The 25,388-nt window shown below is 39.6% G+C and overlaps 2 protein-coding genes and 1 pseudogene across 2 annotated transcripts; 2 read left to right on the top strand and 1 right to left on the bottom strand.

The window, feature by feature from the left end:
• Positions 1–9,529: 9,529 nt before the first annotated feature.
• On the top strand, positions 9,530–11,888 carry LOC110226535 (annotated as a pseudogene).
• Positions 11,889–15,984: 4,096 nt separating this feature from the next.
• On the bottom strand, positions 15,985–17,630 carry LOC110226534. The gene is made up of 2 exons (XM_021018472.1): positions 17,337–17,630; positions 15,985–17,273 (listed from the first exon to the last, which is right to left on the bottom strand). The coding sequence occupies exons 1-2, from the start codon at positions 17,566–17,568 to the stop codon at positions 15,985–15,987; spliced, it is 1,521 nt and encodes a 506-aa protein (XP_020874131.1). The 5' UTR covers positions 17,569–17,630.
• A 4,771-nt stretch (positions 17,631–22,401) lies between these two features.
• LOC9306528 (receptor-like cytosolic serine/threonine-protein kinase RBK2) lies at positions 22,402–24,787 on the top strand. The gene is made up of 7 exons (XM_002870411.2): positions 22,402–22,877; positions 23,134–23,385; positions 23,471–23,625; positions 23,705–23,784; positions 23,880–24,015; positions 24,134–24,283; positions 24,357–24,787. The coding sequence occupies exons 1-7, from the start codon at positions 22,544–22,546 to the stop codon at positions 24,462–24,464; spliced, it is 1,215 nt and encodes a 404-aa protein (XP_002870457.1). The 5' UTR covers positions 22,402–22,543; the 3' UTR covers positions 24,465–24,787.
• Positions 24,788–25,388: the final 601 nt, after the last annotated feature.

Raw genomic sequence — 25,388 nt, 5'->3', positions numbered from 1 at the left:
AAATCTATTCACGCAAAACAAAACAAATAACGATAAAATTTGTTAGTATTATATAATTTAATTAAGTCCATGCAAAAAAAGGAAATTCAAAAAAAAAAAATACTTATTAGAAAAATCTGTTCAAACAAAAATAAAATAAATTAAATACATGTAAAAATTTGTTAATTGAAATATTAATTCCATACATAAAATTTGGTATCTTAGTCCATACACAAAAGGAAATTAAAAAAAAAAAGAAATAATTATTAGATAAATCGATTTAAACAAAAATAAAATATATTAAATAAGGACAAAACTTAATTAGGTCTATACATAAAATTTAGTATCTTAGTCCATACAAAAAAAAATTCAAAAAAAAAAACTTATGAGAAAAATCTGTTTAAACAAAAATAAATTAAATTAAATACCGATAAAAATTGGTTAATTGAAATATTAATTTAATTTTGTCAAATATATATATATATATATATATATATATATATATATATATATATGTGTGTGTGTGTGTGTGTGTGTGTGTTATCTTATATAAATTGTTAATTTCAAGTGTTAATATATAAAATAAAAGATAATATTATTGATATATATATATATATATATATATATATATATATATATATATAACATCTCCTTGTTGAAAATGATAAAAATTTGAAATATTTAGTTAATACATACAAAAATAAATAAAATTCATTAAAGAAATAACAATACTTATTAGAAAAATATATTCAAACAAAACAAAAATAAATACCGATAAAATTTGTTAGTATTATATAATTAAATTAAGTTTTAATCGTTTTAGATTGCTGACAAGTGGAAGTGCTGAACAATTTTATGAACCCGCGGTTGAAGATAATGCTTGGGAAGACCCTAATCCTGAGGCCGCAAATTTTTTCAACCGGTTAAATACAGCAAGTGAACCTCTTTATGATAATTGCGTTGAAGGCTTGTCAAAATTTTCGTTAGCTGCTGATATAATGCACATTAAGACGACACACAATCAAACAGAAGCGTGTGTCGATGATATTGCACACTTGTTTCATAAGGTTCTTCCAAAAGGTAATGTTGCTCCTGGAACTTATTATGACACAAAGAAGTTGATGCGGATATTGAGTATGCCGTACCACAGGATTGATGTATGCCAAAATAATTGCATGATTTATTGGGGTGAAACTGATGAAACTTTAATAAGTTATAAATTTTGTGAGCATCCAAGGGACAAACTTGAGAAGACAAGGAAGGTTTCTTCTAGACAGCGTATTACGTACAAGAGGATGTTCTATCTTCCATTATTATATCGGCTGAAAAGATTTTATCTATCCGAAAAGACAGCACCACATATGAGTTGGCACGCAGAACATACATGCCATGATGGAGTTATGCAACATCCTTCTGATGGTAAGGCATGGAAGCATTTCCAACAGCTTTATCCTGAGTTTGCATCCAAAAGCAGGAATGTTTATCTGGGGCTATGTACTGATGGTTTTAACCCATTTGGATCGTCTGGTGGTAACCATTCTCTTTGGCCCATAATTCTTATTCCGTATAATCTCCCGCCAGATATGTGTATGAAAAGAGAATATTTATATCTTACCATACTAGTGCCAAGGCGAAACCATCCAAAACGGAGTAAGAATATCTGGCGGGAGAGATGTTGCATATGTGTAAATATCACTGCCTTAGAAAATCGGGAGAGATGTTGCATATGTGTAAATATTTATATATCTTACCATACTCCCGCCAGATATGTGTATGAAAAGAGAATGTTTTGTTTGAATATATTTTTGTTTTGTTTGAATATATAAATCAAAAGAGAATATTTATATCTTCTCAATGGTAAGGCATGGAAGCATTTCCAACAGCTTTATATATATATATTTGACAAAATTAAATTAATATTTCAATTAACCAATTTTTATCGGTATTTAATTTAATTTATTTTTGTTAAAAAAGATTTTTCTCATAAGTTTTTTTTTTTTTTGAATTTTCTTTTTGTATGGACTAAGATACCAAATTTTATGTATAGACCTAATTAAGTTTTATCGGTATTTATTATATTTCATTTTTGTTTAAATTGATTTATCTAATAATTATTTCTCTTTTTTTTTAATTTCTTTTTTTGTATGGACTAAGATACCAAATTTTATGTATGGAATTAATATTTCAATTAACAAATTTTTATAGGTATTTAATTTATTTTACTTTTGTTTGAACAGATTTTCTAATAAGTATTTTTTTTTGAATTTCCTTTTTTGTATGGACTTACTTAAATTATATAATACTAACAAATTTTATCGTTATTTGTTTTTGTTTTGTGTGAATAGATTTTTCTAATAAGTATTGTTATTTCTTTAATGATTATCATTTATTTTTGTATGGACTAATTAAATATTCCAAATTTTTATATCTTTTTCAACAAGTAGATAATATATATAAATATATATACATATATATATATATATATATATATATTATGACAAAATTGAATTAATATTCAATTAACCAATTTTTATCGGTATTTATTATTTTATTTTACTTTTGAACAGATTTTTCTAATAAGTATTTTTTTTTTGAATTTCTTTTTTTTTGTATGGACTAAGATATAAAACTTTTATAACATTTTCAACGAGTATATGATATCTCTAATAATACTTTATATATATATATATATATATATTTATATATACATATATAATCAAATTAATATTTCTATTAACCAAATTTTAATGGTGTATATGATTATTTATTATTTAATAACTTTATAGTAAGTATTTTAAATCTTATATATATAACAAAATAATAATTTACCTTGATTGTGGTATTGACATATCTCCAGTTGATACAGTTTCTCTCATATAACCAGATTGAAAATTCCATTTCGCTCCAACTGCTTGAAATGTATTATCTTCCAGAGTTTCGTCGGCCGCATTATATTGGTATTGATCCACGAATTCCTCCCCGTGAGCTGTCCAAACATAATAGTTGGGTTTAAACCCTCTATTATACAAATGCTTAGACACAGTTTTTATAGAAATGAGTTCTCCATTTCTACATGTTCGGCACAGACACCATATTCGACTCCCCTCATACAGTCGATATTTTGCAAAATCAATGAATTGAGTCAACCCAGCTTCATATTCGTCGGATACAAGTCTTGTATTTGGATTAATACAATTGTACATCCACTTTCTTAGAATCTCTATATTATTGCTCGAAGATATTTTTTGTTACAGAAGAAGAAAACGAGAATTTTAGAAAAAATATTTTTCAAATGAGAAATTTTTAGAGTGAATATGAAAGGAAATTTTTTTTTTGTATCTTGAGCTACATTCATAAAAACAGAGAACGAATGTGTCGCGTTTATATAGAAGGAGATAATAATTATATTTGTTACTTTACAAATCACAGGTATGGCAACTTGCAAAAAGGACGACAATATATAATTATCAACTTGTGGTTGGGAAGAAAACAACAGAATTGGTACCAAATTATTGTCGCAAAAGCAGTGCCCTTTCTCTACAGATAGAGGCATTATTGATAAGAACCTCACAGTCTCCCTCAAAGATAACATTCGAAAACCCTCTTGCCCAAGTATGTTGTAGAAAACCCTCTTGTCAAATAAAAATTTATATCTATATAATTTGGTGTAGCAAACTTTTATCAGTTTTTAAAAATAATTCAATATAATTATTGACACTATTGGAAAATCACAAAGTTATTAATTTAAAATTTTAATTCAATTACTTTCATAATTTTATAATATTGAATGACCATTAACACATTTAACATGTAGATAAAACTAAATATTTTCACTTTATGGCGGAAAAAAAATTAATGAACGTGAGTTACAAAATTATGCCTTATGCTAACTAATAGAAATTCAACAACTAAAAGACCTATATTTTTTTGGGAAAGATACATATAATACATGTGAATTATGTCATATAAAATCCAAATAAATATGTTGTCCCGCGGTGTACCGCATGTTAAATTCTAGTAAAATACTAATACTAATCCCTATGTAATACTGACAAAATTTAATAAGATAATACGATTATAATCCCTATGTAAATATATGGTCTTATTAATTTCATAAATTAATAATCATTTAATTTTTACACACACACACACACACACACACACACATATCATTTAATTGTTTTTTTAAGAAATTGAATTTTCGTTAGATTTCATCTCTATATTTATTGTATAAATTAATTGTTATGTTGTATTTTTAAACTATAATGGTGTAGTATAGTTTATAATTATGTCATAAAAATAGCCAAAATTTTCTGTTAGTTTTCAATTTTAATATATGCATCATCTCATTTCAATAGTCTTATATTTGTTAAAATACGACAGCTGAGGTCATTGATCATATGTTTGATTTTACGTATATCGTCTGTAAAGTGTATTTATCTATTTCTTTGTAATTTATTGTCAAAAGAATTAGTTTCTACATGATAAAATTTAAAGTCTAAAGTAGGCTTGGGAAAAAAACTAGACGCGATACCCAAACCAAAAAAAAACCGGTTTGGGACTGTGGGTACAGGATCGGTTCGGAGATTACCCATTACCCAAACTGGGTACCTATAAACCCGATGAAAGCCATATATGTATATACATATATAAATATAGGTTTATAGTTTTATACCTAGGTTACCTAGTTTTATACACATAAACGAGGTTGGCATTTGTTTGTTTTATCTTTTTAGGAGACAAAAATGCAAAACAAAGTCATCATTCATCATCAATCAACTCGTTCAAGTTCTATGTTTTTCATATTCCGATTTTTGTATGCGGTTTGCCAATTAGGTACTCTTGTTTAAGGATTTTAAGAACTTCTACTTGTCTTTTCCTCTACTCTTAACTCTAAGTATTAATCTTTGTGACTTTGACTTGGATTTGGATGTTAAGTTTGAAGTTCTATTCTCGTTTTTATGTGTTTTGTGCATGTATAATTGTTTGAAAGTTCGGGTATTCTTGTGACATTTCGGGTTTATGGGTAATTTTTACCCAATCAGACCCGAACCGAAGGGAGTCCGAATTTTTAGGGTATTTATCGGTTCTCAGAATTATTACTCATTCCGATCCGAACCCGAGTGTACCCGAACCGGACCGGAACCAAATGTTTAGAATTACCTCATTAGATAGTAAATCTATTACCCATTCAACCCAAACCCGAACGGGTTACCCATATGCCCATGCCTAGTCTAAAGCTACAAAATTAATAACATCCAAAACACTAATATTATTTAGTAAATTTGTCTCAATTCATCTTTTTCTAAAATGTTAACAATTAAAAAATATCTTTATTAGATAATATCATTATAAATTAATAAAATATCTTGGTCCCAACATTATTAATGTATAGAGATTTTACTATATTTGCGAATGAAAGAACATTTAAAAAGCAGTTCCAATAGTAAAAATACAGTAAATAGTATGTAACAAAAATAAAAATAAAGTATTTTATAGAATACAACAAATATTAAAATATTATTTATAAATAAGTTATGGTAATTAATTTATAAATGCATTAATATAGTTATGTTAATAATATTGCATTTATAAATTAATTATTAAAATATAGTTATGTTAATAATATTGCATTTATAAAGTACATGTTCCAGATTTACTCATATTATCAATATATATGTGTAATTTATAAAATATTTCGAAATAGGCTGAATAATATGAGTAAATCTGGAACATGTACTTTTATTTGCAAATTTTTCACATATACTTTTTAATTTTAAAATAATATTTATTGCTAAGATCTACACTTGAACCACTTGGACCATTCTCTTTGGAAATAACTAAACGCAAGTAATGCGTTCATGTAATTAGTTTAAAAATTCGTAAAAACGTTGGATATTATCAATAAGTTTATGATATCAAAATTTGCAATTAGAAGTAATTATGAAAGTAAACGGTAATTCTAGTAACACATGTTATTATTATCATCTTTTAAAGATAAAATTAAAATTGGTTGATTAAATTAGAACATTATTACTGGAGTTAGTTTTTAATTAATATTTGGTGACAAAAAAAATATTATTACTGTTTGTATTTTTTTAATGGAAGAGGATATAATTCAAATATGCAAACAATCCCACATTAAGAAAATAGTAATAACATATTTGGTTAATTGTGAAAATAAGAAGCTGAAGGCTCCAACAGGCATAGCGTTTCAGTTATGAGTTTAATAGCAGCCACAATGACAAATCTCAAGTCTTTTGGTTTCCTTATCAATTTCATTTGCAGGAAGCCAAAACCACACCAAGATATCAAGGAACACATTAGGCACATCCTGATTCATAGACTTCTTCATACTCCCTAGCTACCAACTCACCTCTCCATGCATAACCAGAAACTGTGACATGAATGTCACAAATCTTTGTTGAAAGTTCACTGTGGGATTGATGCGTGTTATCTTATCGCTTCAATCTTTTACCTCAAAAGACCACACGACTACTGCAAGTGCATAGTGAATCGGTTGTAGTATTTAAGAATCGAATCCCACAAAGAGAGAAGTAGTTCGGACGAATCTATTAGAACAAGTACAGCTAGAACAAAACAATAAAAGAGGGGTTGTTGGTTGTGTCACGAATGCAAGTAAATAAGAAAGCAATAAGAAAGCAAAGTAAATAGCAAGTGAAATCAATGAAAGACAAACGTTGGGCATCAAGGGGTCGTAGGGGGTTCAATGATCGCTATCTAAGAAATAGTAGAATTAGGTTTGTTTACTTCCAAGTCTCAGACATACGAAACACTAAAGATCGGCTTATCCTAGGTTATAGAATAAGTCAGCTAAAATCCTTATACTCCGTTACTCAACCTACGTAGGCAACATCACATATATCAAAGCAATAAGATCAAGTTCAATTCTAGTCCATAAAACCCTATAACTAAGTGGTGTGTGCTTGTTATAACACGATACACATTCGTAAGCTAGGTTCGAGCGAATTAAGCAACCTTGTGAGCGACTTAAACACTTGGGATCTCGAGTTTGGACATGAATCTAACTACATGCATTAAGAGAAAAATTACTTAGAAAGAATACAATGTAAACGATCAAACAAACCCCTAAGTATCGCCACCTAGACGATCGATCATGTCCCTCCTTTGATTAACCCTTTAAACCCAACTAGAAAACTACTCTAGCATGGTCAAAGAGATCATCAAAATAAGGTTTGATAAAATCATAAGAAATAAGAGAATAAGAACTAAATAGGGTTTAGAGATTACTTCTTTGAATGTAGAATCCAAGAGGTAAGACTTTACGTTAATAGATCTTAGAATTAAAGCAAGAGAAAAGAGAGAGATTTGGTGTTTTCAAAGCTTTAGGTCGACAGCTGCAGCTCTCCAAGGGGTCTCGGAGAGGGCAGTGGTGAGGCACGAAGAAGGGCGATTGAAGCACACCTAGGTTTAGGGTTTTCATCGAGAATTTATAGGTCTTGAAGACCAAGGGAGTCGGTTTAGGGGTAAAAACATCTTTTCCCGTGAATTAGGTTAAGTGTAGCTCGAGCTCCTGGACCGGTTAGAGGTACTAGTGACCGTTGGTGAGAGTGGAAGGCAGCCCGGGTGTTTGTACCTAGGTTGCAACAATAATAATATACGAGATTTTGGGGGGGTGAACGGAACTAGTCCTTTTTATTAACGATAGTCGCGATCAAAAGATTACAGTAAGTTAGTTTCACCGCGGCGGTTATAGACTATCCGCCGAGCCGAGAACTTAACATACTAAGCAGAAAGGTAGAACACGAAAACGAGCGTAGCGGTGATTTCGGGCTAGGCGACGATGTCGGGCTAGGCAACGATTTCGGGCTAAGCAACGATTCTTCTTGTCTGCTAGTTAATAACCTCTGGATCGGATCATGTTCCCAATAGTGTCTCTTGCTATTTATAGGGAGTCTGAACCCTAAAATTTCTTTTGTCTCCTCTGTAAATGACGGTTTTGCCCCTTCGGGCTTAACGGGCTCTTTATAGTGATCAAGACCCCCTTATAAACTTGTGGACATCTGTTTTGGGCCTCCTAACATATAGGGGGCAAGGCCCATGTCCAACAATAAGCCCCCCCCCCTTAGTCCGTTATGCGAGAGTGTGCTTGAGCTTGACGGGCATGTCTTCGAAGTTGGAATATGTTAGTTAGGTGCAAAACAGAGTTTGACTTGAACGAATCATCTTGTAGCCTTTGCCTGCTTTTCGAGACAAGCCTAAACTTCTCCGGGTGAACTGTAACTTCGGCACGGTTTTCGAGGTGAACCGAAACTTTTCTGGGTGAATAGTAACTTTGGCACAGTTTTCGAGGCGAATCGAAACTTTTCCGCATGAACAGTAACTTCGGCACGTTTTTCGAGACGAATCGAAACTTCTCCGGGTGAACAGTACCTTCAGTACGGTTTTCGAGGCGAATCGAAACTTTTCCGGGTGAATAGTAACTTCGGCACATTTTTCGAGGCGAACCAAAACTTCTCTGGGTGAACAGTAAATTTGACACGGTTTTTGAGGTGAACCAAAACTTTACCAGGTGAACAGTAACTTCGGCACGGTTTTCGAGGCAAGTAAGGTTGTGCTCCTAGGGAATTAGGTCAATTGTGTTTTTCTCGATAAACGTGTCAGTCTCCTTCTTATAAATATGCCTCCTTCTCCTTTCTTCAACTTTTTCTTCACATCTCCTTCTACAAAGGTATATATCTCTCTCTCTCTTATTTTTTGCGTGGTTTTGGTATTCGGGGTTTGGTGGTGCGTTGAGCTGTGCAGAGAGCGTTGAGTCGTGTGGCTTGGATCGGAGATGTCACGCCGTGCCGCGGGCTAGGTCTTGCCGCACCGGAGTTGCTGATTTGTTCACGGAGCCTCGTTGAGCCGCGGGTCAAGTCTGGCCGTGCCGTGAACTGTTGGGCTGTGCCGGGGTTGTCAATTCGTGCACGGGGCCTTGCCGAGCCGCGGGTCAAGTCCGCCAAGCCATATACGTGTTTCGGTGCGAGATGCCATTGGTGTCTTGGCGTGCCGAACCAGGCGAATCGTCGAGAGCGGGGCTCGTCGAGACCATTGCCGAGCCGCGGGACTGGTCGCACCGCACCGCAGTCGCCGTGCCGCGCCGAGGGTTACATCACCGTGGCAAAGCTTTGGTCGATCTGTGCCGCACCGTCGTTATGGATAGCCGTGTCGTGCTTCGCCGCACCGCACTATGGATTGCCGAGCCGTCGGATTGCCGTTGTCGCACCGTCGGATTGTTGAGCCCACATTGTTGCGCTGCCATACCAAGCCAAGAGTCGCGAGTCTCCAAAAGTAGCGGTTGAGACGTCGTGAAGGTGATGTTGATCCGCGGAGATTTGATGCCTTACAGAAATGAGGATGGCGTGGCTGAACTTAGTCTTGTTTTGCTACTCTGACATGACGACGATGAGACGATATGGTGGCGAAACGACATTGTTGCGAGGTGGGCCTAAACCGCAGCCGTTTCTGTTTAGTTTATCACGAGTCTCTGATTCGTGTCTTGGTTGGTTTTGCGAGGTTTCATTCGATGTCTCGTTTCCCGGAAGACTACGTTCGTGAAGAGTTGGAGGTTGACGAATATCGTCGATTGGAGCAAACGTTGGATGGTTTCGGAGCGGACCAAGATGCATGGATTGAACAAACGGAGGCTGGTGATACTCTCGCCGATTTAAACGAGGAAGATGCGCAATATCTCGATAGTCTATTAGCTCCGGAGAATGTGGAGGCTGGGCCTAGTTCCAATCGTCGCTGTGGAAAGGTTTTTGAGCATTTGGTTCGTGAGGTGACACCGATCGTGATGGGTTTGAGGGCTCCGAGCATGACTACTAAGCCTCGTAAGAATCGTAGTAGGAAAGCCGAAGCAGTGATTGAAGAGAGCTCAGCCGAGACTTGTTTCTCGCACGGTCATGGGAAGTCGGTGAGCACTTTGAAATCGTTGAAGAAAATGTTTACACAATGTCAGCTGCCCGGCAACGTAGAGTTTCTTGTGCCAAAAGCGCACGAACGTCCTTCTGATTGTCCTGATGGATACATATGTGTTTACGAACCCTACTTCATAGAGTGTGGGCTCTGGTTTCCTATTCCAGAATTTCTCACGAGTTATTGTAGTCGGTGGAATATCGCGTTTTCTCAGCTGTCTGTGGCTAGCATCAGGAACGCGGTCCGCCACGTAATATTGGCGGCGGTGGAGAACATAGTTGTGAACCTTAACCTTTTCGAAGAGGTTACTACATTTTCGATTGGACAGAAAAATTCGGGCATTGTCTGCGCTAGTTCGAGGCGATGTTTTAAGATCGTCTGCTAAGAAGAAGACGAATGATTGGAGGAAACGCTACTTCTTTGTGAAGTTGAACGAAGCGTCGGTTGAAGATATCCGTCTGTCGTGTGATAACGTGTGGAAGATGGATCCTGGTAGTTCTTAGTTGGTCCGGACTCGACAAGGTTTGTTCCTTCGCTGATTATTGATAAATTTCTTTGTGTTGGTACTACAGGGTTTGTAGAACGGCCAGACGGGTTGATTGACGGCATTCGTTCAAGTCTTGATATTCTACTGGCGAAGAGAGCTTTATCTTGGCCGCACGTTCTTGATCATTTTCGTACTTGTGAGTGTTTTTTTTTATCGTTCTTACGTTCGGCTAGGCCCTCGCTATTGCGTTTCTTACATAGAATCTTTCTTGTAGGTTCTTATTCGTGTTTGAGGATGGGCGATTGCATTCTTCCAAGTTACGCTGATCAGTTTGATGAAGATGTCGTGCCTTTGAACGGGAATGGTCCGCAGGGGTTGGTTGACGAGATGGGTTAGGGTGTGTTTGCCGAGGTGGTCGAGGTAGAAGACGCGCGTGCCGAGCCAGATGCGTCTCGTCAAGCTAGGTCGGCGGAAGTGGATGCCGCTCGTGCTAGGAAGAAAGTCTCGAGAGGGGTGACGAGGAGTGCTCCTCCATCTGCCGGGGGTGGACGTTCGCGGAAGAGGACCTCGCGTCGCAGTCCAGAAGCTGGGCCGTCAAACGTCAGAAGATCTGCCAGGCGTGAAGTACCAATTCGGGAAGCCTGTGAAGGAGTCGATCATTCATTTTCTTTTAACTACGGCGCGAAGAATCACATGTTTCATTATGATGGGGGTGCCTGCGCGGAGTTGGCGAGTAAGATTCGCGGTGATTTCATTGAGTAGCTCGTCGGAATTTTCTTCTTGGGGCGGATCTCTATCGTGATGTAGCTCGTCGGAATTTTCAGGTTTGTTTCTCCTGACTTTGCGTTCCTTTAGTATTTACGTGCGTTCCCGGTTTTTGACTTTGCCTATCTTACAGTCGATGAGCCAAATGAACCGCTTGGTCGGTTTTTATGAGGAGAAGGTGAGGGCCGCTATGAGGGAGACTGATCTGCTCAAGGCTGCTCTGGAGGCTGCCAAGAGGTTCGTCGCTGCTCGTACGGGGGACTACGAGTCCGAGAAAGCGAAGGTTGGCGGTCTTGATTTGATGATAAGTGAACTTAGGGAGCAACTCAAGGCTGCCAAGGCGAAACTTGCGTCGGAGGTTGCGAGACTTAGGAAGGCTCGTGACGAGATTGCTGTAGTGGAGCGTCACAAGGTGGAAGTTGAGATCGCGGATAACCATGCTCGTATAGAGAGGCTGAGAAAACATATAATCGGTCTGCGAGCCCAGAGTATTCCTAAGTATACGCTCTACCAGGTGAAGGGAATTCAGGAGTGCCTTGAGAAGATGATCAACAAAGGGATGCTTATTCCTGAGGAGAGGATGGCGAGATTGGCGGCGGATCGTCCGGCTTGGCAGCGAAGGTTTGACGAGATTGTGGTTCCGGTCATTTTCGAGAGTGACCTCGAACCCCTTCAGATGCCACCAAGAAACGGCGCTAGAGGTGCCAATGAGTGATTCGCCTATTACTTGCTTCGTATGCTTGCGTCTTATTTCCCTTTCTTTTGTTGTTATGAACTTTGTCCGGCCGTTTGTGGCTCGTTGGACCGGCGTTATGTATTTTCGGCCCTTTGTTGGGTCTTTTCCATGAACTTCGTTTGTTTCCTTTCAGCCTCATGACTTGGTGATTATTTTGACTTTGTTATTGCTTGTTTTTGGTTATTATCGTTGTTTTTGTGCGAGACGTGGCTCGGCTTTATTTACGCAACTCGACTTCGATACATATACCGCATTGCAAGACGCCTCTTGACTTATCTTATATGTTTGTCTCGAAATGCCGAGTTTAGGAAGGTGTAGTCGAGATGGACTCGTCGTACTTTTTAGGTGTGGCTCTGGTGTCCGGTTTACCCTGTGGCTGCTTTGAGGTTGGCAAGAATGTGCAAGCCGGGGCTCGGCTTATTGGTTCGGCCGCCTGCTAGCTGTTGTGCGAGACTGGGCCCGGCTTTTAATCTTTACAAAGTAAAGTTGTGGATTATTTCGCCACTGCATCCATGCGGAATGCGTTTAAAATCGTGCGCCTGGCCAGGACGAAGATGCGGGAGCTAGGCAATCGGCGAGGCGGACTCGTCCGAAAGAGCTCGTCAATGATATTCGAGCAAAAAATTTTTTTTTTTTTTTTTTTGAGATAGCTGTGTCCCTTGAAGGACTGCCTAAGTACCCTTAGAAAGGGATCAAGCCATTCGTAGTTCATATTACAAGGGTAAGCTCGTTAGTTCGAGCGTTTTTTTTTTTTTTTTTTTTTTTTTTGTTTGCGGCGGTTGCCCTTAGTAGTAGTAACGCTTCAGGTTCGCGGAGTTCCACGAGCGGAGAATTTGAGTGCCGTCCATAGTCAGGAGTTCGTAGACTCCGGGTTTGACGATCTTGGAGATAAGGTAGGGTCCTTCCCAATGAGCGCCTAGTTTGCCAGCATTTAGTTCCGCCGTATTTTCGAATAGTTTGTGGAGGACGAGGTCACCTTCGGCGAAACGGTGGGGCTTGACTTTTTTGTTGTAGAACTTGGCTGCTGCATGCTGATAGTTTTAGATGCGGAGAAGCGCTTTATCTCATTCTTCCTCGAGGCAGTCGAGACTATCACGGAGCATATGATCATTGAGAGTGGGATTTTGAACGAGCATGGAGCGCCGGAGCGTCGGGGCGCCAACTTCTGCGGGGGCGAGAGATTCCATCCCGTAAGCTAGGGAAAACGGCGTACAACCAGTAGATCGACGCGGCGACGTGCGGTGCGACCAGAGGATGCCATCGAGTTCGTCGGCCCAAAGCCCTTTTTTGCTTCAAGTCGTTTTTTGATACCGTCGAGAATGGTCTTGTTCGTTGCTTCGGCTTGACCATTACCTTGCGGATAGCGAGGCGTGGACTTACTTAAACGAATTCGCCAATGGGCGCAAAAACCTTCAAAATGTAGCGAAGTGAACTGAGTCCCATTGTCTGTTACAATTTCATAAGGTACACCATGCCTGTAGATTATGTTTTTCCAAACAAAATTCTGGACTTCCTTGGATTGAATTTTGGCGTATGACTCGGCCTCGACCCACTTGGTGAAATAATCTGTCATGATTAGAATATACTTCTTTTGCCGGGATGCGGGAAGCGAACCGACGAAATCCATTGCCCATTGCATGAAGGGATAAGGTTGTGACGCTGTTCGGAGGAGTTCAGTCGTAACATGTATGAACGGGGCGCGAGGCTGACATTTCTCGCACTTCGCGACGAATTTCTCGTAGTCAGAATTCAAAGTTGGCCAAAAATGGCCGGTTTTCCTGATCCGAAGTGCGAGAGCTCGTCCTCCAGAATGGTTCCCGCCTGCACCTTCGTGAACTTCACGCATTATATCGTTGGCCTCGCTACTGGTGGGTTCTACGACGAGTAAGACGATGCTTGGGGCAGCGGCTGTTGCGTCGATTATTGGGTTGCCAGACGCAACAGTTGGTGGAACGGGTGATGAATCAGCCAAAACGGTAGATTTTGAGTGAAGGTCGATGCTGGGGCGGTCAATGCTTTCGACGGGAATGATGCGGCGCAGGTCAGGATCGGATGTAGAAGCGAGCGTTGCTAATGCGTCAACCGGTGCGTTATCGCTGCGAGGAATTTTAGTGAGTTCAGAAAGGTCAAAATTCCGAGAAAGGTCGCGAACGATCTTTAGATAAGCGTCCATGCGGTCGCTCTTTGCTTCGTAATCGCCACTGAATTGGTTCGCAACAAGTTGGGAGTCGTAGAAGGCTTGTATATTTTTAACCCCAATCCCGTGCGCAAGGCGTAGACCGGCAATTAATGCTTCATACTCGGCTTCATTGTTCGATGAGGAGAAAGCAAGGCGAAATGATTGTTCGAGTATCTCGCCCGTTGGCGAGGCTAAGCGAACGCCGACTCCGGAACCGTGCTTGGAAGAAGCGCCGTCCACATAAAATGTCCATTTTTCGAATTGGGGGATGCCAGGTTCGAGTTCGGGAGAGAGTTCGGGAAGAACGTCGGCGAGGACTTGGGATTTTGCACATGTGCGAGGCTTGTATTCGATATCAAATTCGCTTAACTCGACGGCCCACTTTGCGAGTCTGCCGGATTGGCTTGGACTGTGAAGAATTGTTCGTAGAGGTTGATTCATGAGGACTTTAACGGTGTGGGACTGCAAGTAAGGTCGGAGTTTTCTGGCCGAGATGACGACTGCGTAGGCAAGCTTTTCGAGAGTAGGATAGCGAAGTTCAGCACCGTCGAGGGTCTTGCTTACATAAAAGATTGGACGTTACTCACCTCGGTCCTCCTTGATTAGAACCCTGCTGACTGCTGACCCGGAGATAGCGATGTAGAGATATAACGTTCTCCCTGGTCCGGCTTGGCTAGGACCGGAGGAGAGGATAGATAATCTTTCAACTGTTTGAAAGCCTCTTCGCACTTGTCGTCCCATTCGAATCGTTTGTTATTTCGCAATAGTTGGTAGAAAGGCAAACATTTATCAGAGGAACGAGAGATAAATCGGTTGAGCGCTGCGATACGGCTGGTGAGACGTTGAACTTCGCGGGTATTCCTTAGGGAAGGAAGATTGATGAGTGCCGATATTTGTTTTGGATTAGCTTCTATGCCGCGCTGGGTGACGAGATATCCCAGGAATTCGCCTGACGTTACGCCGAATGTGCACCTGGTAGGATTCAGCTTCATGTTGTACTTGTTGAGTATTTCAAAACATTGCTTCAAATGATTGACGTGTTCGGCGGCTTGGGTTGATTTGACGAGCATGTCGTCGATGTAGACTTCCATCGTTCGGCCAAGCTGCTTTTCGAACATACGGTAAACTAGTCGTTGATACGTTGCCCCGACGTTCTTCAACCCGAATGGCATGACTTTGTAGCAAAAGGTTCCTTGTTCGGTAATGAACGTTGTTTTCTCCCGATCATTCTTATGCTGCATAAGCAATTCATTACCAGAAAACGCATCCATGAATGAGAGCAATTCATTGCCAGCTGTAGCCTCGACGAGCTGATCTATTCGCGGGAGAGGAAAGCTATCCTTCGAGCATGCTTTGTTAAGATCTGTGAAATCGACGCAGAAACGCCATTTTCCGTTCTTCTTCTTGACGACCACATGATTGCTCAACCAATCGGTATAACGAACTTCGACTATAGACCCGGCGGCGAGCAGTTTTTCTACCTCTTCATTTACTGCAGTTGTACGATCATGACCAAGCTTCCTTCGTTTCTGCTTTATCGGCTTAAAAGTTGGGTCGACATTGAGTTCGTGGCAGGTTACGTTGGGATCAATTCCAGGCATATCGTCGATTGTCCAAGCAAAGGTCGTAGCATTCTGGCGTAAGAATTCCACGAGTTCATCTTTCAAAACTAGCGGGAGATCGGCGCCGACACCGACGCAACGGGCAGGGTCGGTCGTGTCGATTTTAACCTGAATGATGGATTCTGTTTGAGGGGCTTGTCGTGCATCTCGCGGATGGTTAGGCTCGGCAATAACGAAAGCCTTGGCGTTTCGAAGCCGTTTCTCGATGAGAAAGCAAGTACGCGCAACTAACGGATTGCCGCGTAATGTGTGGATGTCGTGCATGGTCGGGAACTTAACACATTGATGGTAAGTCGAGGCGAAGGCCCTCATTTTGTGCAGCCAAGGTGTACCAAGTAACGTTGTAGATGATAGGTTTATCGACGATAGCAAAGTTGAAGCAATTCATCGCACCGCCAACGTAAATGGGAAGCATAATGGTTTCAACCGTTATCACCGTGTCTCCGTCAAATCCAGTTAGTGGTTGAACGTCTTGTTCAGCCGTGCGTAGATCCACCTCCATTTGTATTAGAACATCTTTGAAAATAACATTGACTGAGCTGCATGTGTCAATAAGCACCTTGGTGACAGTACTTTCCCCGATCATTAATTCGACGACTAATGGATCGTTATGCGGCCCCGTGAGGCTGGACGCATCGGCTTCAGTGAACGTGATCGGGTCGGTATTGGCAAAGGCTGGCGTGCTGCTGGCAATCCAATCTCGCTGCACTTCTGCTTGGCGTCGATAATTCTTGATTGAACGGACGGAATCCTGACAAATTGTTAGGCCGCCCATTATCATGTGAATTTTCCGCCGAGGGACAAGTGGGTCGTCCTGCCGTGGCGCGTCGTGATTCCTCTTAGGGGGGCCAGGCAGCTTTTGGATGGCTCTACGTGCCTGCTCTAATTGATTGGGCTCTTCATTGCGCTCTCTATCGTTGCGTTTGCGTTGATCATGCTCGACTTCGATGCTACCGTTTTTGAACTTAGAAAGTAGCAAGAGCTGAAGTTGCCGGCAATCATCGGTGGAATGACCCGCGAATTTATGAAATTCGCAATAAGAACGTTTCGAGTCAGTGTCGCGGTAATACTTGTTCCAAGGGGTGTTTGATTTCGGGTCCTGGCCGTTGATGGCGAACGACGAGTTTTTCTTTCCTTTATCGTTCTTAGCATATTCGCGATCATAATGCTGTCGAGGTTCATAGTGGTCTTCGCGAGCTTTGTCCTTCAAGTTAGATGCTTTCGGTTGGTGGTCCACCAATGCGGCCTTCTCTTCTTCGATCTCGATATAACGGTTGGCTCGGTGTAGAGCATCGTCCAGTGTAGAGGGCCGAGCGATAATAAGGTCTTCCCTGAACCGTGACCTGAACAATAACGCATTTTGAAGGGCTCCGATTGCCGCATCATCGGTAATGGCTATGTTAGACACAACCTTCTTGAACCTCTCAATAAATGTTCTAAGCGGTTCGCTCTCTTTCTGAGACATGGTCCAAAGATCGGCGTTCATGGCTTCCTTGATCATGAAAACCGAGTGGTGCTGTTGGAAAACGGCTGTTAGTTCGCGATAGTAATTGATTGAGTTAACTTCGAGTCGCGAGAACCAATTTAGCGCGTCCCCTGTCAAATTTTCCACGAACAGTTGGCAACTCCCAGCGTCGCTTTCTTCGACGGTGAAATGCGCGCGATTGATGGCGATGCACATCGACTTGAGGAAGATTTTCGGGTCGGTGAAGCCGTTGTATGGGACCAGTTTAACTTTGTTAACATAACGAACATGGACAGCCGAGAGGCGCGCTGTGAACGGCGAGCGTTGTGTTTCTTCCAAAACCTTTTCTAGTTCCGGCGCCGCGGTAGTGGCCCGATGCATTTTTGAGGACATGTCTCTTATTAAGGCGTTCAACCTTGTAAGCTCCTGATCATGAGAACGGTTGTCATCGGCAAAGGGGCGACCATGCAAGAGTCGTACGGAGTCCGCGGCTTGGTTGCTAAGTAGGTTGTGCCCGCTCAGCAGATTATGTCCGGTCAAAAGATGATGGCCGCTCTGGAGATGGTGACCGTGCTGTGAATGATGGGCGCTCGGCAAGTTGTGGCCGTAATGCATGTTCTGGGTGCTTTGCACGATGTGGTTGTGCGGCAAATTCTGGGCGTTTTGCATAGTATGGCCGTGCGGCAAATTCAGGGTGTTCTGCATGTTTTGGCCGTGCGGCAGATTCTGGGCGCTTTGTAGTTTTCGTCGTGCGGCAGATTCAGGACGCTTTGCATGTTTTCGCCGTGCAGCAGATTCTGGCGGGGATGTTCGTCGATGGATCCAACGATGATAGATACTGGGCCGCGTCGTCGAATCTCTATGCGTTCGGCTACCGGGGTTCGTGGAGACTGCAGCTCTTCCTGGTTATCGTGGGGTTGGGAAGTACGTCTTCGGCGTCCTAGTCGTTCGATCTGGCTCTGGGAAGCGACTTGTGCGGCTACGAGGGCATTGATCCGTTCTGTGGTCCGCGCGTCTTGGTTGTCGAGCCTATCCAGAATGGTCTGAATGAGATCGTCCATGTGGGTGCCTTGGTGTGCGGCTCGGGCACGTCCTGGTGCGGTGCCTTCAGTTGCTCCTACTGCGGCGGCTGCGGCGAGTGCGGTAGGTGCGCCAGGAGCCGGGACGGCGTGAGCAGTATCGGACTCCATCCCTGTGTTAGGTGTGAACAAGAGGCGGCGCGAGGGATCTAGCTCGGCGCGGGCAGCTACTGGGTTCAGCGGAGGTAGCCCCAGCGCGTCGGACGCTGTTGGCGCGCCAGTGTCAGTTCCTCAGTCGCTTGAGGTGTCCGTCATGTCGTCGCGGATCGTTTGAGACTCGATGTTCATTGTCTCGGCAAAAAAGGATAGCTTCGAACTAGCCCCACGGTGGGCGCCAATTGTTTGTACCTAGGTTGCAACAATAATAATATACGAGATTTTAGGGGGGTGAACGGAGCTAGTCCTTTTTATTAACGATAGTAGCGATCAAAAGATTATAGGAAGTTAGTTTCGCCGCGGCGGTTATAGACTATCCGCCGAGCCGAGAACTTAACGTACTAAGCAGAAAGATAGAACACGAAAACGAGCGTAGCGGCGATTTCGGGCTAGGCGACGATGTCGGGCTAGGCAACGATTTCGGGCTAAGCAACGATTTTTCTTCTCTGCTAGTTAATAACCTCTGGATCGGATCCTGTTCCCAATAGTGTTTCTTGCTATTTATAGGGAGTCTGAACTCTAAAATTCCTTCTATCTCGTAAATGACGGTTTTGCCCCTTTGGGCTTAACTGGCTCTTTATAGTGATCAAGGCCCCCTTATAAACTTGTGGACATCTTTTTTGGGCCTCCTAACATATAGGAGGCAAGGCCCATGTCCAACACCAGGCACGGGCCTTATGACCGGTGTGGCCTTGAAGCTCCAGAACGGTTGCATAGCTTCTGGCCGATCTGGATATGTCTTCAGTCTTCTGGTCATAACTTCCGAATGACTTATTGGATTGCTACGATTCGACTTCGAGGCAAATCTTGACTCTTCTAGATTTCCATAGCTACCGAGATCTTTGGATTTGCTAATCGGAAAGACCTTGAACAGACGTCATACTTCTGACGTACATAAACTGTCTTGAAACGGGTTTTGATCGCCTAATGCTCAAATACTCTTAAAACCTTCTTGACTCCTACTTGAATATCACCTTCTTGGCTCTGAAACCACTCCAAATGCTCCCTAAAACATAAGAAAACAATAGCAAATATGGGCAAAAATCCCATGTTATCAAATAGTATTTTCCATATACGTTCCATAAAAGCAAACCATAATTCTTTTGTCTATCAATAACAACATGCATTGCGTGGTGGATGTGAAGAAGTAGATCATTATCTCGAATGAACCAAACTAGTATTTTTGATAAAACCGGATATCTCACTGTAGTCGATGTACATCTTTATTGTAAAACCATATGGTCTTCTATTTCCTGAAATAGAACCAGAAAACTCAACTATCCCTATGACGGTGCGAAAGCGATTCTCTTCGGTAAGCTGATGAGAAGCATTACGTATGAATGCTTGAAGAAAACATACAAGAGCTGGAAAATTGCTTCTAATAATCCATGACTCAAGTGAGAATAACAACAAGAATATTGCTGGCAATAGCTACTCATCACAAGCTTTCCTTTTAATTCTATCAGTCAAGAGGCTTTGGCCTTAGTAAGCAGCTTAAACGCACCTTTAGCGGCTTTGCGACTATTCCTGTCAGGATGAAGAAGCAAAGACAGCTTTCGGTATTGAGTAATCACTGATTTCTCGGAAGCTAACGCGTTGATACCAAGCAAGCCATACAAGTCTCTAACTTCTTCTCCGTTGACCTTTCTACTAGCACACTTGTAGATATTGAGAATGGCAAACGTTTGTTTAATTTTAACCCCTTTACTTCTGGCCAAAGACTTCGAGCTTTCTCAGCATATCTCTGAGCAACAACAAAATCTTTTTCTTCTAAGAGTTTGCTCTCAGATAAAAGCAATGCCCGATTAGCTTCATCTCTATTACACTCCATCATTTTTTACTCAATTGCAATACTGGTTTCTGGAAACGATTTGGCAAACCTATTAAAACTAGGAGGAGCACATATTGTATGAAAGTTTCACTTTTATCCCAACAATCAAAACTTGTTTTATCAAAACCTAAATCGCAAGCTTCTGATACAAAAACACGAGCAGTTCTAGTCAGACTTATATGAATACCTTTACGTTTTGAAGAAAATTAAGGTGACTGTACATTTAAATATACATTTGTATGTTTAAGTTAACTACAATGTCTTCTTCGTTTATTTTGATTCTCCACATCAGTTTTTATCATTTAAAATAGGTTTCAGTATTGTAGTAGTGTAATTCATTACTATTTACAATATGCAAATCAATGAGTGATTTAGTATTCTTTCAATATTAGCTAAATTATCAAGATTTCTTAACTAATCGACAGCTTAATGGCTGGTAAATTATTGAAAGTGTAAAGTCGTACTGAAAACAAACAAGAAAGCAAAGAAAAAACAAGTGGTTGTTGCAATAATTATGCCTTGATTTGCTCGTAAAGTATGCTTTGGTATTATTTGTACCACGTAACAACAACTAAAGACAACCAAATGATTGTTAGTCTATATTAATGTATCTTCTTCTCAAAGAAAAATCCCTTAATTACTCTAAAATGAGTGCAGTTTGGTAGAAACGTTATATGTAAATTATTTGGAGATTGGTTGATCTACTATGTATCACTCGTAGGCCCATCATTATCTATATATCTATCTATAGGTGTGCGTGTATAGACAATGCATTGTCTAAAAACATAGTGTCATGTTCAATATAGAGTGTCTCGACGGCTCTTTTGGAGATCCAATTGATTAATTGCACCATCTTGAAATTTGTGAAATTCATTAGCATCTAGTTGCATCATCACCTTTCCAAGATTTATGTACCCAATTGATGAATATTGATTGGAAAATAGCATTTCCACTCTTTAACAGCTCAAATATTTTAAGAAGTTTCTACTCAAGCAATTTCTAAACTTGGTTCCTTGTATAAAAATATTGTATTTTTATGTGTTATATTACCTTTCATTTCTATTTTTAAGACATTTACTTTTATTTAAGTTATTATGAATCAAATATTTATAAATTAAATTTGAATATAAATTTTTAATATTTATAAATCCAATATATAAGTTGGGCAGAAACTAGTTGAATATTTGGTCGAAAATTGGTAGAAATATAATTTCAACCATTCTTTTTGGTCAGAAAATTGCAACCACTATTGGTCAGATATTTTCGACCACTATTATTGGTCAAACAAATTTTAGATATAATGAAAAAAGGTTTTGCAAGTTCAAATCCTTGTAAAAAAAAATAAAAATTCTCTTTAAAATTCAATTTCAAGTCTCCTCTAAGAAATATATCTAATTCACATAGCGAAAATAATTCAATTTCAATTTCTTTATATCTCCATCATCTTGATCATTAAAAGAGAGTACATTGGACTATCCTATATATTTTGATAAGAAAGGGATGGTTTATCAAACCTTAAGTGATAGTCTCCACAATTTACTTTCTCTCACTTCATCCAGCTAGCAGAATATATTGAGTTTCAGATTGTACTTGGTTTCTCTTCTTTCATGGTATATTTCCTATTTCAAGATATGATTTTCTTATTTTCTTAGATTCCACATCTTCTTTTTATGTTTCATTCTTTTGTTGAATTAATTTTATATTTTCTTAGTAATTTACTTCTTGCATTACTCTTCATTCTTGGCTACTGTTTTTGGCTATATTTGATATAATTTAATATCGAATTAAACTTATTTGATATGTGTAAAAAACGTTTAGAAATAAGTTGTTGTTTGGCCTTTTCCCTTTCTCCAAAATATGCGTTTCTGAGAGATTGTCCAACACTTGTTTTAATAACAAGATGATGTCTAATTTCTCATGCATATTATGTACTTGTGTCACTCAATTACCAAAATTGGTTTATAGAAAATAGTTTTATAGGGATTTGTCGGTGCACTAGCTAAGGTTGTTGCCAAAAAGGAAAAAAAATCTGTTTGTTTTGATTTGGAAACAAATAAACATTTAGACATCTTCTCTCTCCTCTGATGTTTTTTTCTTTAGCTTTGCTTGCAAAATTTCCATGTCTTTTATTTATTAAAACAAAAACAAAATTATTAGAAAGGGAAAAAAGAGAATTAATAATTTTACCTTTTTACGCGGAAAAAAAAAAATTGCGCCGCTTGAAGTTCAAAAATTAGATGCTAAAAAGTGTCTGTCCAAATTCAAACCAGTTTTGTCTTGTCTTCTTCATCAGCGCATTGCAATGAAAGCTCCAGATTCTTCTTCGCCGACTGGAGTTCTCGAAGAGTTCTTCAGAACCGAAGAATTCGGTAGCTCGGAGACGGTAAAGGAGTATCCTTCCTCTTCTCGTTTCCGCAAGATGGTTCAGCTACTCCGAAGCAGATCCAAAAAGTCTATAGAGAATCTCAAGATTCCTTTTCACAACAACGGTGTTATTCAGAGTTCTTTGAGAAGATGTAGTAGCATGAGAGATAACCTCAGATTTGGCTCCAGTGATGCACAGTTTCTTTTACTTTCTCCCAGAAGAATCTTCACCTTCTCTGACCTCAAAACTGCTACAAACAATTTCGCTTTAGGTTCCTCCAAATCTGAATTTTGTTTTTCTCTGTCTCTACATGGTTTTGAATATATATATTTTGCAATTCAGATTCTGAATATAATTATGGAGTTGTGACTGAAACTAGTGTGACCATTAGCAATCCTTTTAGGTACATTTTGTAGTAATCTTGGGTCTTAATGTTTCTCAATGTGTCTGAATGTTTTATAATTGCAATTGTTATGACGAATAAGTAGAATATATGGAACTGAAAGCAAATTTCTGGATTTGGGCAGAGAATCTAATTGGGAAAGGAGGTTATGCTGAAGTTTACAAGGGGATGTTGCCAAATGGACAAATGGTAGCGATAAAACGGCTGATGCGGGGAAATAGCGAAGAGATCATTGTAGATTTTCTTTCAGAGATGGGTATAATGGCACATGTCAACCATCCAAACATAGCTAAGCTTTTAGGCTATGGGGTTGAAGGAGGAATGCATCTTGTTCTTGAGTTATCACCTCATGGCAGCTTAGCTTCTATGCTTTATAGTATGTCTCTTCTACTACTTCTTTTTTCTCTCTTACATCTTAATGGTTATTATATATATAACAATTGTTGTAATTGATATTATAGACTCCAAGGAGAAGATGAAATGGAGTATCAGGTACAAGATAGCATTGGGAGTTGCGGAGGGTCTGGTTTATCTACACAGAGGATGTCACAGGAGAATTATACATAGAGATGTCAAAGCCGCAAACATTCTTCTCACACATGATTTTTCGCCTCAGGTACGATAAATGATACTCTTAACGATGAAACATATACTTTCAATTCATTCCTTGTAATGAAAATGTTTTGGGGTTATAGATATGTGACTTTGGACTCTCGAAGTGGTTACCTGAAAATTGGACACACCATATTGTTTCCAAGTTCGAGGGCACATTCGGGTGAGTCTACACTTGAAATATATTCTTCCTTGCATATTGGTTTTTACTTTTTACCAATGAAGTCTCGGAGATAGATTTTGCATACTTTGTTTCAGATATCTTGCTCCAGAGTACTTAACACATGGGATAGTAGATGAAAAGACCGATGTATTCGCCTTGGGTGTACTTTTACTAGAACTTGTTACTGGAAGACGAGCTCTCGATTACTCCAAGCAAAGTCTTGTTCTATGGGTGAGTTTAGCTATATTGAGTTTACGCCTTTTTGTTCTAGAGCCAAGAAAACCGTGCCACGAGGCGTGTGTTGAAATCCCACATTTGTTCATAGTTCCTTTTGTGTTTGTGTTCCCAGGCTAAACCATTGATGAAGAAGAACAAAATAAGAGAGCTAATCGATCCATCTCTGTCGGGTGAGTACGAGTGGAGGCAGATAAAAAGTGTGCTTTTGGCTGCTGCGTTATCAATCCAACAGTCATCAATAGAGAGGCCTGAAATGAGTCAGGTACCTAACCAAGTTTCTTGTTTAACAAGTAAAGAAAACGCACCTTTGTTTTGATATCTTTTGCCTTAATTAGGTTGTTGAAATCCTCAAAGGCAACTTGAAAGATCTCAAGTGCATCATGAAATGCAGAGTTCCTTTTTATCGAAAAGCATTCAGAGATGAAGTTGGCAAGAGAGATTAGGAACATTTTGGCAAATCTTTGAAGATGAAGCACTTCTCTCCCACGTGTAAAGTATTTGATTCTGAAAATAGATACCTTCAATCACAAGAAAGGAGAAATAAGAGAAGCAGAGAGATCACTAGACACTAGGGGTCTTATCATTTTTGGGGATAAATAAGTATCATGCATGGATACCTTGTTACCAATAAGATGTTAGATGTTAATGGCAGTGGCATCGCGTATAGATTATTCGTACAGATTATCACGTATAGTGAGTATTCTTTTGTGAAATTTCTTTATTTATTAACTATATACACTATACATGTATTACAAAGCAAAATTTGTCTAGTTTTATATTTTTTTTTTTGGCCCATGTGGTGGTGGGCGAGTGGTTGGTTGGCCAGGGGTGTTTGGGTGAAAGTCCCTCCCCTCCGGTTTCGATTCCTCCTCTTGCTGTTATCAACATTATTTGGAAAGTTTGTCAGTTGGGCTTTGCCCCAATTGGTTTACTTGGTAGTCAGAAATGCAGGCATTCCAAACTCGGGATAGGCAGAGTGGTAGCCCGAAGGGCCTAGCCGTTAACACGATGGACAAGTCCACTATGTAGCACCTCGGTGCGTTTCTACCGGGGCCGACCGGATAGCCGATAGGGTTTATAAAAAAAATATATATATATATATATATATATATTTTTTTTGTCAAGAACATACAATGCGGGTTTTGAACTCGGATAATTTTAATTTTTGTCATTGCAATGTGGCACATTCACTCTCATGATTTGTCGACATACAATGCAGGTTTGAACCCATGTTAATTGTACTGGACAAGCCTATAACGAAGAGATGAAAATTGAATTAATCTTATACCAAATTTAATTGTACTGGACCAGCCTATAACGAAGAGATTTCAAGATATCATACCTTGTATAAGGAATTAAGGATGTAA

Source organism: Arabidopsis lyrata (genome assembly GCF_000004255.2).
Source record: "Arabidopsis lyrata subsp. lyrata unplaced genomic scaffold ARALYscaffold_7, whole genome shotgun sequence".
Lineage (NCBI taxonomy): Eukaryota > Viridiplantae > Streptophyta > Magnoliopsida > Brassicales > Brassicaceae > Arabidopsis > Arabidopsis lyrata.
This window is presented reverse-complemented; position numbering and strand designations above follow the sequence as displayed.

Bases quoted from the DNA above. Each gene is read 5' to 3' on its own strand.
- LOC110226534 (XM_021018472.1), bottom strand. From the start codon at position 17,568: ATGTCCTCAAAAATGCATCGGGCCACTACCGCGGCGCCGGAACTAGAA. The intron at 17,274-17,336 runs GTTGCCAACTGT...CGCGACTCGAAG, and splicing joins CGAAGAAAGCGACGCTGGGA to TTAACTCAATCAATTACTAT.
- LOC9306528 (XM_002870411.2), top strand. From the start codon at position 22,544: ATGAAAGCTCCAGATTCTTCTTCGCCGACTGGAGTTCTCGAAGAGTTC. The intron at 22,878-23,133 runs GTTCCTCCAAAT...GGATTTGGGCAG, and splicing joins TACAAACAATTTCGCTTTAG to AGAATCTAATTGGGAAAGGA. The intron at 24,284-24,356 runs GTACCTAACCAA...TGCCTTAATTAG, and splicing joins AGAGGCCTGAAATGAGTCAG to GTTGTTGAAATCCTCAAAGG.